An 11,730-nucleotide genomic window follows, 5' to 3' on the forward strand; every position below is an offset into this window, starting at 1 on the left:
AGCTGGAGCAAAGCAGAGATGTGTGAATGCAGGAGAAGACAGATAGAAGGTGCCTGGGGCATACTGTAGTCCTTGGCTGACCTTATCACCACATCAGGGACGAAGGACATTTGATTTCCCATTGTCCTAAAGCTTCCAGCCAGGGTAATAGGATGTCCATTAGGGATGGAGCTGGGACAGTCCAAACAGCAGGATGATCACTGGAGAGTGGTGCTTTCCAGAACAACACTTGTTTAGTAAGGAGAACGAGAGACAGGTAAAACTGTTGTTAAGTGAAGTAGGACCAAGGGAGGGTGCTTGTCCTGCCGTCCACAGCCGCTGTGCCTCGCAGCCAGCTTTCAGCAGGCTCTCGCTAAGCTGCTGCTTCAGCCTGTTCCTTCCTGCAGCTCAGGGATAGCTGGCTGCCACATGGTTTTGCTTCATAGTTTTTTTTTTCTAATCAGGTTTCCGATGAGGTATTAATAAGGCTTTGAGCCTTTTAAAAGCAGCAAGACTTTTAGCCTGTGTGTGTATTTAGAAGCAATACCTGTTCATTCTTGCTTAAGAACTGCTGTTTTGGCAATCAGACACCCAGTTCTGAGTAAACGGAGGGGGTTTTTAGTTCCTCTTTCCTCGTGTGCTTTGTGTCTGGCAGATGTGTGGTTTGCGAGCGGAGCAGTTGGGGCAAACGAGTGATCTACCAAATAGGAGACAGCTCCTACATGTCCCACAGAGCTCAACCTAAACCTCTATCCCTTCTGTCCCAGCTGTTGCTACCCCATCCATGAAGCCATGCAGACAACCCTGGAAAAAACCCAGCAGGAATTAATTTCTCCCCTTCTCTATATATTTTGAGTTGGGTGTTTCTGCGCTAGTTCAGGAGCTTTGCTTGTGCTGCCTGCGCTGTGGGTTTGCTTCAGGGGGTGTCCTCAGTTCCACGCTGGGGAGAAGCTTCTCCTTCATGAATCTCCTTCCTTCCAAGAGAAACCCAGTCCCCTTGATTGTCACCGTTGGTTTTCACATTCAGCAGTTTGACCACAGGATGTCACTGTAATTCCAGACACAAAAAAGCATCTCCAGGTGGACTGCAAGAAAGGCGAAGCTGGGAGAACTAGAATTTCCTCATGATGATGGGGCAATGTTTTTTTTCTTCCTGTTTAGGTCCTAAGATAGTTAAATGTCCTTTTCTGCTATGTTCGGAAAGCAGTTGGAAATTACAGAGGACGTTTACCTCTGTGTCTCTGGTTTCTTTCCGTGTGGGTTAGCATGAGGGAAGTAAAACTAGAACTGTACTGCATTATCCCCAGTGGTGGTGGGGTCCTGCTGAGAGCCACTGGCTCTGGGATGCTTTGAGGGGTGGAGGGACCACTTGGATTCCCACCAGTGGCCCAGAAACCCCAAGTGATAACAGTTTTCTTTCATTACAGCCTCAAAGACAGAGTGTCTCAACTTAACCATGACAGAGGTGGTCAAAAGACAAAACTCCAAATCCAAAAAAAGTTTCAATCAGGTAACTGAAATCATGGTGCTTTTACATTTGGTAACAGGAGGTCAGCCCGACTCAGCTGGGAGGGAAGCAGGGCAGGAGACAGCAGCTCCTTGGGGGATCCGTTTGCTGGTGGCCTGCCTTAGGGATGCCCAGCTCCCCTGCTCCCCTTCCCTGCACAGGGAAACGCTCTGAGCCTGACAGCTCCCTCACTCAGACTCTTTCTATCAGCAGATCAGCGTGTCTCAGATAAAAGTAGACAAGGTCCAGATTATCGGTGTCCAGTCCTCCTTTGCCGTGTGCCTGGACCAGGATGAGCAGAAGATCCTGCAGAGTGTAACCAGGTAGGAACTGCAGTGTGGCTGGCTGCAGTGGGCAGCCCACCTCCTGGGATGGTGCGTCCTGTGTGTTAGGACTTGTCCATGAAGCGTGGGTGGCCATGGTGGGGATGAGGTCCTAAACACCATGGTGGATCTATGCCAGATGCCCAAGCTGGATGACATAGCTCCAAGCTTGTAGTGCAGCTGAGCTTGGGTGGGATGGATCAGATCCCAGCAGTAGTTTACCTTCATGACTGCCCCAGCCTAAAGGGTGGTCCCCAGTCAACTGTTCAACTCTGTAAAGATAGCTCTTTATGCAAGACCAGTCATCAGCCAGAGGAAAGCTATGCAACATGAGATATTTGGAGAGCACTGGGCATATGAGCAGAGCCTTCAACTTCTAAACCTCATTTGGGTTCTCCACCACCTTTGGCATACCCATTGCAGAAGGAACCCATGATCTTCATGGGAGACACTGGCGTAGAGCAAGAATTGTTCATTTGACTGTGCATCCATCAGTCACGTCCCCAGGACACCAAGGTGGCTCCACGGGTGATGGAATTTGAAAACTCACTGTAGACAACGTACTTCCATGAGCACAAAGAGATCAAACCAGTTGATCCATGGGTCTTAAAAATGTGCAAGCATTTTAGTTTCTCCCTCAGAGAGAGCAGAACTCTGCAAGGTTATACTGCCTCCAATGGAAAAAGATTTCAGATCTTATTTCTTAAATAACCCTAAAGAGAAGTGTTTTAGTTAACTTGTTGTGCAACTCAAGGGGCTAGTGGGAGAGTTCAACGCACGAAATGGAAAAGGAGCTACTTCCCTCTCCCCAAAACTTGGGGGATGCAAAAGTTCTTGTTTTTCCTAATGAGTTTCAGAAATTACTCTTTGTGGATGCTTCTGCTCTACGTCCCAGTCTGAGCCAGCTTAAAGACCTGAACTCTCAGCACTCAAACTCCAGTCCTGTTTGTTTGCAGATATTTCTGCTGCACCTGAGGACCATGATTCTCAGCCACACACCTTATAACTTGGTTTCTTTTTGTTCCCCTGCAGGTGTGAGATCTCTGTGTGCTACAAACCCAGGGACAGCGATCTCTTTGCACTGAGAAGGTCGTCTTTGCCTTCCCAGGACTCCTCCGAGTTTCATTCTCTCCTGTGTTTACCCATTGCCACCTTCAGTGGAGCACTGCCGTAGAAGAACCCTGTGTCCTCTCAGGCCAGGCTCGCATTTAACACCAACATAGCCTCAGGAAAAGGAGGCTGACTGTCCTCCTTTGGGCTGGAGACCGATCCATTCTCATCCAAGACATCCTGTGGCCCGAAGCGTTAGCATGGTGGCTGAGCTGCTCCTGGTCTGGGCTTAGTCCATCCTTGGGAAATGGGAACATCGGTGATGTGCTCTGGTATCTCTCAGGGTTCCTCAGCAATGGGAGGAAAGTGGTTTCCCTGAGATCTCCACCTGGTTCAGCAGACTGACGACACCTGGATTGAGAGAGCAAGGCAAGGACAGTGATCTTCCTGCCAGCAAATGGTGCTCTGGCTGTATTTGACAGTTGCTGCAAGGACAGTGTGATCTGGCAGGAGCTCACGGGGGGACATTTTGGAAAATGAATGTCCTTGGCTGAGTGGTGGTAGGTGGCCTTCAATGCATGTGGAGTTGCAAACCACCCAAAGCATTTCACCCGTAACAGGTCGAGGATGCTCAACATAGTTCTTTTGGGCTGGGGACAGGCTTTCTTAACGTTTCCTTTAAATTACGAAGGTTGGGTGTCTTGCAGAGAAACAGTGTAGAGCAGACTGACCCAGCTGAGGCCCAGAAAGACCCCAGCATGAGTTGTAGACTGCTGCTTGCATTCCAGTGAACTGAGTGCAATAGATCATACCAGGGCATGGACAGCTTGTCATGTATACATGCATTTACTGTAAATGCAGGACCTGCAGGAGATGAACTTCCGATTTCTGCAGAATTTCAGAGTTCACCCAGGAGATGTACTCCCTGTTCAGCCCATGTTCTTGCATCCTGCTCCCCAGCACTGCATACTAGAGACATCCCAGAGGCTGAATCCTCAATAGTTGCTTGAAATATGGCAGGAACAATGCTTACATTCATAGGAGGGAGGGAAGTACTAGGAAAACCACTAGGATTGCCTAAAGCTTACCTGAGGAGGCAGCTTTGCTACAGAAGGACCCAGCACCAAAAACACTAGTGACACTTGCTAGCGACGATGGGATTTGAGACTCCCTCTCCCCTGCAAAGAGGCTTTCCATCCTCTTCATTCTCTCTGCAAGGCTGTAGGTACAGAAAGGTGCAATAGTTGGGGGTATTTAGAGGTATTCTGACCCCAGGAGCAAAAAATGAGACTGGAAAAGCCTTGCCTTTCCAGCCTTTCATAGCCCTCAAGCTGTTTCTCGGTAGTTTTTGGTGATTGCACTAATGATAACAAGGCAGAAGAGCATGCTGTCTGCTGCAGGCTAAAAGGATCCTAATGCCAAGGACATGTGCTCCCTGGAAAACATCTGGAAGGGACCCCCAATACTTCTGGGGGGCTGCAGGGCTCAGCCACGGTGTGTGATCAGATCAGTGTGGGTCTCGATCCTCCAGAACATGGGACCTGGTCAGCTCTTAGCATTAGTTAGAACAAGGTTGGGCTCTGTCCCCAAGGGCTGGTGGCACAGCAGCAGTGCCGTTTGAGGTTAAATTTGCCAGGAAAAGGGCCAGAGCCCATGGGGGCTTCAGTTGTCTCTGAGGAGCGTGGGTCAGGCTTGTCTGCTGGATTCCTCCACATCCCTCCTGGAAGTGTTTGGGAGATCCCTCCTGTGCCAGTGACTCTGATCCTGGCCCCACTGGCTGCTGGACCTGCTTTCTGTCCCCACTGCCTGTGTTGTTTGGGGACAGCTTGGTCTGGGCCCAACGGTGAACATCTCGGGTTGAGAAGGTGCCAGCTGGCTCTTTGGTGTCCTCAGCAGCTCTCGATGCAGCTTCTGCCAATGGCCAGAGATGAGCAAAAATGAGAGGTGAACATGCTCCCGAGGCTTCTGCACTTCATCCTTCTACTTGAATAAACCATCCCAAGGCCGGTGTTGCCTTGTGGACTCCAAGAAAAGACCCTGATGTGGGGCAAAGCATCACTTGAACATACACAGGCACTCTGGTTCCACCATGATGCAAAGCTGGCTTGGACTCCGGGCAAGGACCCACCTTTCCTGGCCACACACCGACCCTGGGAGCACCCACCTTTTCTTACGTGCATGGAGCAGTGGCTGTCCCTTGCTCACAGCACGGGCTCGGCAGGGACACCAAGACACTGCCAGGCCATGGTGGGCTGTCCCCTCTCTCACAGGGTGCCTGCGGGACGATGTGGGAACGCGTGCTGAGGTCGCTGCTGGGCACTTCTGCACGTCAGTATTTGAAGTCCAGTAGGCTCCAGGGATCAGAAATAGATTTTAATAGCTCTTTCCATGCACTTGGAAAAAGTTTTCCCACTGACTTTTCATATCCCAAACAGGTTTGTGTGCATCTTCTCATATGGGGCTGAAATTTGACAGCTGTGTTTTTTGTTCAACACTTTAAAATAGCACCTTATCCTGTCAAAACATTGCTATTTGTGGTCTTGATATCCGTGGCTAAATATATCCCTGCCGCTGTTAAGGATATAAACCTCTTCGGTTTCAGCTGGCCCTACAGAAATACTAGAGAAGAGAATTTCCATCTCGGAGAGGAAAACAAGCACAAACTCTAGGGACTCATAATCCTGGCTAAGGTTTTGACCTCTGATGCTTTCTGGAAATGAAATAAGTCCGAGGTTCTTTCAGGTCATCCTTGTACATATGTTCAGTGTCAGCAAATCTGTGTAATATCTCTGCTGATCTGTAAAATACTTTTCAAAGAATTTTTATGGTAATTTTAAAATATTAAATTTGATTTATTTCAAGTACAAGTACAGCATTTGAGTCGAGTAATTCCTGAGCCGGCGGGAGGCACGGGAGGAGGCTCCGTATCTCCACGAGGAGAGCAGGGAGCACCCGGGGCCTCTGTAGAGTAGCCGACCTGAGAGCAAGAAAAGGCTCATAAAGTCATTATGTTCATGGGCTTGATCCCAGGGGGCATGACATGGAGACCAGCAGCGGTTAATTGAGCTGCTTCTGTTCGGTAAGTAAAAAAAGCAGGTTTTGATGCTGTAAATCCAAAATTGGTTTAATACTGGATTAAGGAGAAAAGAAACTAGCAGAGCTCATGTGTGCAAGGTGAGATCGGTGCATACCCTTCCCTTCTAGGAGGCTCCTTGACCTTTGCTGTGTTGCTTTGCAGAGAAATATGAGTTACGCCGCGAGCTGAGCACCTGGCAGCTCCTGGGGCCGTGGGCAAGGTCCAGCCCTGGGACGAAGGGTGGCTGCTCGGGGTCGGCAGGCTTTTGCTCAGCAGCTGGGTATTGGGGTATTTCTGACTTGGAAACCTCTTCTGCATCTTTGGGGATGTCGACTTTGCAGATGGAGCTGTTGCTACTGGAAGTACTCTAAAATATGAAATGGCACTTGCAAATGTTTAACTGTCTCAAGCATCACCCTTCTTTTCCTTCGAGGAAAGAGGCTGAGTTGGTAGGTGTGAGGGCCAATGTGTTGTAATCAAATAAACAACGTGGGAAAAGTCATTTCAGCTCAGACAAGCCAAAAACCAGATGAGAATAACTTTTGTTAATCAGCACTTTGTTATGTATTAGCTATCAATTTTTTTCACTGTGACTAGAGAATAATAAAAGGTATTTTTTAAATAAAAAGAAAAGGGCCTTTTGAAAAGGCAAATAAAATGCAAAAGGGAAATGCTTTATTTTCTGAGCTGGAATGATAATCTGCTTTTGTTTGTTCTCAACAACAAAAAACCCCAAACCCTAAACCACAAATCCCCCTTCCCTGTTCTTTTCTTTTTAAAAAGAAAAGTGGAAAGAGGAACACACATGCTTAAATCCAAGCAGAAAGAAGGTACTTTGTTCTAAAAATGTGCATGACGAAAAGTTTAGGATCAGGGCTCAAGTCTGAGCCTTGAAGTGCTGCATAGCTGATGGTTTTGTTCTTGTAAATACAAAAGATTTAGCGAACAGCTGCTGATAAAATAAGCAAGGCCGGGTTAAGGCTAGACTATTTAAGAAAACTAGTTTTGCCTCTTGTAGATAGGGTCAAATCAACTCGAGGGAGCTTTTTGCAGCTCTCACAGCATCAAAGCTGAGCTGGTCCGTGGCCTGTCTGCGTCTGTGAGGGATGGGAAGACAGTGAACAAGGTGTGTTCGGCGTTTCAGGCTGGGAACACAACTTACGTTGGCTTCCTGAATGCGATAGGTTATACCAAAAAAAGTGCCTTGGGTTTTGGTATGTGTTAATTTATCAAGGTGCAGAGGCAGTTTGAGGTGGTCCTCTGCTCTGTCAGGGGTTGTCATCCCACAGCCACCTCAGCCAAAGCTGCTGAGCTTGGCATAGCTGGAGTGGGACGCGCTCCACCACCGGTGAGGTGGGATGTGGCCATGTGGTGTGGGAATGCACTATGGGGTGACTTCTCACCACCCACCACTGGTGGTGACCCTCCATCCTCTGGTCTTCTCCAATGGCACTTTGTGCATAGGTGTTCCTCATCTTTACTGGTGTGATCCCCACAGCTTCGCTTCGCCAGCACAACAAGGAGCATCCCAGTGTGGATGCTTGCATCAGGTGCCAGTGTGCCACAGGAGTTGGTTGAGAGCCAAATCTGCCCCCCCAGAGCTGCCGTGGCTCGGGGCTGGCAGGGAGCAAAGAGCTTAATGCACGCAGGCAACATCAGTCAGGTTGCTCAGGGTCCAGCCAAGGTCTGAATAGCTTCAGGGATGGCGATGTTCGAGTGCATGAGGTAGAGAACAACATAAGCCAATAATCATCCAGAGAAGGGGTCCTTAAGTGGCCAATCCTGAACTGGTGGCTAATTAGGAATACAAAATGAATTAGCATCAATAGGCAGGAATGAGATTGCCTGTGCTGGATCCACTATTAAAGTCGTTAAAATACTCCTCTGAAAGGTAGAAAAAGCAGGTGCCATCCTCTTCTGGCAGGTGGGGCAATAGAACCCACCTTACATGGTCTAAGTAGGTTGTCATCAGGTTGTCTGAATGGAGACATTGCTGTGAGGCATGGCGAATTCTCCCAAACAATGACAGTTGTATCTGGAAGCATTTTGGGTGAGGGAAAAATACATTCGCTCCTAAATACCATATTTGTTTAGACTGACTGTTCTTTAGCTTTACTGTCATGTTGGGGAAAAAGTTTGTTTGCGAAGTTCTGCCAGAGGTGAGCAGAGGTCTGCCAGGCCCAGGATCAGGACAGCTGCCTGGAGAGAGCTGGAGCCTGGGACAAAGGTAGCCCAAGCTACCTGGTTGGTGACGGGGCCCTTCGCCTGGGTGTAGGGACCTGCCCACAGCCTTGTGCGGCTCCGCACCTCTGATCCCTTCCTCATGCTCACCAGGTTGTTTGTCAGAAGTGCCAGGGCAAGCTTTCCTCTTGAAATTTTGCTTCCTGGTAGACAAACGTGTGGTTTCATGAGTGGCGTTTCCAGACGCCCTGCAGAGTGAGACCAGCAGATACGGGGGATGACAGGGGGTGTGGAAGCCCACAAGGACCAGGGGATTGGGGTCATGAGACCTAAATTGGGCTGTTTCCAGAAGAACTCTTACAAGGAGGTATTTCAAAGGTGCTGTTCTGCTCTTTCAGCTGTAGCAGGAAATAGCAGAAGCAGAGGGAGGCTTCCCGGCAGCTCTCAGTCCCTGCATACCATTGCAGCATTCGGATTAACGTGCCCAGGGTGTCTCCTTGGTTAGGGGTCACAGCCCCACAAGCGCCATCCCCTCCTTTCTGTCTGCCTGCTGCCTGTCTGCTCCCATCGCTGCATCTCAGATTACCTTCAGCCAAAGCAAAAGTGCCTGGGGGACGGCTCAGGTCCTGCTGGCATCGAGCCCCGAGCTTGGCTTCCTGCCGGCGGGTTGGTGACTGGCTAACTGAGCCACGGCACGATGGCCAAATTCACCCCTCTGCCAGGGACAGGATCTGCCTGACCCAGAGGGGTTTATCGAGAGCCCCACTAATAATCCAGCACTTTCAGAAGAAAATCCAGGGAATACCTTCTGCCAAACTCCCTGTCCTAGTTCCCTCCTGTGGCTGCAGGTTTCTGGGCTGGTAGATCAGGCTCTTTCCCATGTGCATGATTTAGCTGCTCTTACAGGCAGTTGTAAAGTAGAAAAGATTGGAAATTTCTGTGAATTTTGCTAATTCCTTAAGAGTTTTGGCCAGCACTCATGACTGAAAAGGGCATCCAACTCCTTGTTTGTCTCGGAACTGATCTTTGCTCAGGACTAACGAGAGTGAAGCCGGACAAGTGAAACATTTCTGGGCTGCAGGCGGCTGTTTATCTCCCTTGGCAATGCCTGCTACTCCACTGTCCTTATGTGGTGCTAATTAAGGAGCAATTAAAAGTTAACAAGGCTCCCTGTGCCTGCATGAGGAACGGAGTTTTCCTACCAGGAAAAATTCACTCAAGAAGGGTAATGGTGTGCTAACGATTCAAAGTTGCATAATTATTAGTATGTTCAGATGAAGCACACATCCTATACCCTGTACGCCTGTGCCAGTTGGTGCAGGCAGCTGACTGCGTGAGGAACGGCGGGGGGATTTTCTGTGCTGGTCCCAAGCTCATTTTCTTCCTCTGTGCCCTCGTAAGCCCCTCTCCCCTCCGTAGGCGCCTCCCTGCAACACTCACAGGAAGACATGCAAAAGCTAAAGGGTTGTAGCCAGAGCAAACACGTCCAAAAACTGAAAATCCAAATCAAAGCAAGCACAAAAAATGTTTTGTGGTGTTTACCCAGCTCTAGGGTAACCTGGACTTGGTTTTGACTGCATATAACTTTCTGGACAGCAATGGGCAGTGTAATGCAGTGTATTTAGCTGGAGTTTCCATCCGCAGGGAGGACCTCAGGCAGGGTGGCTCAGCCAGTCAAACACTCTCTGTTCTCACAAGGACTAGTCCTGCTTCTGGCTGTGTCTGGAGACTTTCTAGGAGACACCTATGAACTGCAGGCTGAGATGTTGCCCTTGTAATCAGAAATTTGTGGATGGATCTGTTGGGATACCCAGGACCCTGGGTCCTCCACACTCTGGTCTACCGGGAGATCTTTGCTGATGGCAGGCTCTGTCACATCTCCCAGGAGTGGCTCACACGGTGCTGCCCCTCTGCACTGTCCGTGGGCACCAGCTGGGTGCTGACTTGCAGGGAAAAATGAGACCCTGAATCATCAGTACTTTCCCTGTACAACAGCGCATGTTTTTTCCCATAGTTGGTCTCTGTGGTGACTTACTGTCAACAGTGGCCCAGGTTAAACCGCTTGAGGACAGGGTGCTCTTGTCAGAGGTTCCTAGAAGAAAGGTCAGCCCATTGAGGGTTTTCCTGCCCAGGTGCCCAACTGAACTGTAATCCTAAAGTTGCTGATTAAATTTTTGCTGCTGTTTTATGGCTAGGTTTAATGGCACACTGGGTACGGGAAGCAATGGGGTAGTTCCAGCTGTGGTGACAAATGCAGCACTCTGCAGCCAGTCCCTGGGAGACTGGGCAAGGGATGAAAGAAGGGATGGAGTGCAGGCACCATTTCATATCTCTACGTGCTCCAGACCATCATCTGAACCCCTTCCTGCCGTCGACTGGGTGAGAAGGCATGTGGTTCCTCTGAGATGTGATATACTGGGACCATCATGAACAATCTGGGTAGGGGTGAGATAGAGCGATAGCTGAGATTCCTCCTCTGTTTAACTTCACAGCTGTCACAAAAGGAAATATGTGCTAATCTTTAGTTAGAAGCCAACCTCTTCCTGTCCTAAGGAGCCATCTGTACTTTAACTTGTGACTCGAGCCTGTGTGTAACCAAGACTACTTACAGTAATTGTGCCAGTCCCTCAGGCTAAAGACAGCCCGCACGCTGGGGAGGGTTGAAGCTTTAAAAAACTGGGGAGATGCTGGTGTTTATGCTGCTTTCTCTGCTTGCTTGCTGAAGGAAGAGCAGAAGAGGCATCTATCCTGATTGGAAATTGCCCAACGAAAGACACTTTGGTGAGGAGAAATGGTGCCTGTAGCCTGGGCTGGGTGCAAGCAAGGATGGAGACGTCTGGCTTCTAACTTGTCTCTACTCTTCTGTTTCCTGGAAGCCATCAGTAAGGAGCAATGTGCCTCATGCCTCTCTGAGTTTTTGTGGGACCAAGCTGAGGTGCTCCGGCAGCCTTCCCATGCTGTCCTCTGCCCAGGGATGCTCAGGACAAATTACCTCTGTTGCAGTGAGTAGCCTGGTGGGCTGTGTGCTGAGGACTGGAGCCCATCACTATGGCTGGGCTACAGGTCCCCTTCTCCCCTTCCAGCCCCAACTTGGCGATGGTGGCTGGGTTGAGCAGTGGGGCTCCTCCCCCCATGACACAAAGCATGCCCAATGCAGGATGGAGGAACAGACTGAGCCTACGTTTCCCTCCATCCCCTTCTCCCCAGGTACGGCTCTCAGGGACCATGTGAATATTTAGCTGGAGCCTGGAGGGGCCTGGGTGGAGGTGGGCACCCGCAGGGTGGATGCAGCCTGTAACTCATCCCCTTCACTGGTGGGCAAAGTGGGTATAGCTAACGGCTGTTGATCGGTGATTGTAAAACACAGCCAAAAGGAGGTTGTGATATCTTTGTGTTTCTCACTTTCTATTGGAATGTGTTTACAAATAGTTTAAGATACCGAGAGATGGTTTTTGAACTCTCCTGATATGACTAGTCTGTCTGAATACGCAAGCTGTGGGACGTGGGTTTGTCTATTAGTAATTTTAAAGCCTTTGAATAACCCTTGTGTGTACAACCATGCCAGGAAATACACAAAACCGTATTTATCTGTCTACCTGCTTATCTCTCTGTAT

At 49.3% G+C, this 11,730-nt stretch overlaps 1 protein-coding gene across 6 annotated transcripts in view; it reads left to right on the forward strand.

The window, feature by feature from the left end:
* Positions 1 to 5,731, forward strand: part of PIK3R5 (phosphoinositide-3-kinase regulatory subunit 5) — a 62,563-nt gene extending 56,832 nt beyond the window's left edge. For 5 of the 6 annotated variants that reach the window (XM_087751157.1, XM_087751160.1, XM_087751161.1 and 2 more), the window contains exons 17-19: positions 1,407 to 1,489; positions 1,697 to 1,809; positions 2,842 to 5,731. In XM_087751157.1, the coding sequence (XP_087607283.1) occupies positions 1,407 to 1,489; positions 1,697 to 1,809; positions 2,842 to 2,983 (338 nt within the window). In that variant the 3' untranslated portion in view covers positions 2,984 to 5,731. The remainder of the gene's footprint in view (positions 1 to 1,406; positions 1,490 to 1,696; positions 1,810 to 2,841) is intronic. The other variant, XM_087751162.1, reaches the window with a different exon arrangement.
* Positions 5,732 to 11,730: the final 5,999 nt, after the last annotated feature.

Source organism: Nipponia nippon, unplaced genomic scaffold (assembly GCF_047370975.1).
Source record: "Nipponia nippon isolate SJK-2023a ecotype South Korea unplaced genomic scaffold, ASM4737097v1 scaffold_14, whole genome shotgun sequence".
NCBI lineage: Eukaryota > Metazoa > Chordata > Aves > Pelecaniformes > Threskiornithidae > Nipponia > Nipponia nippon.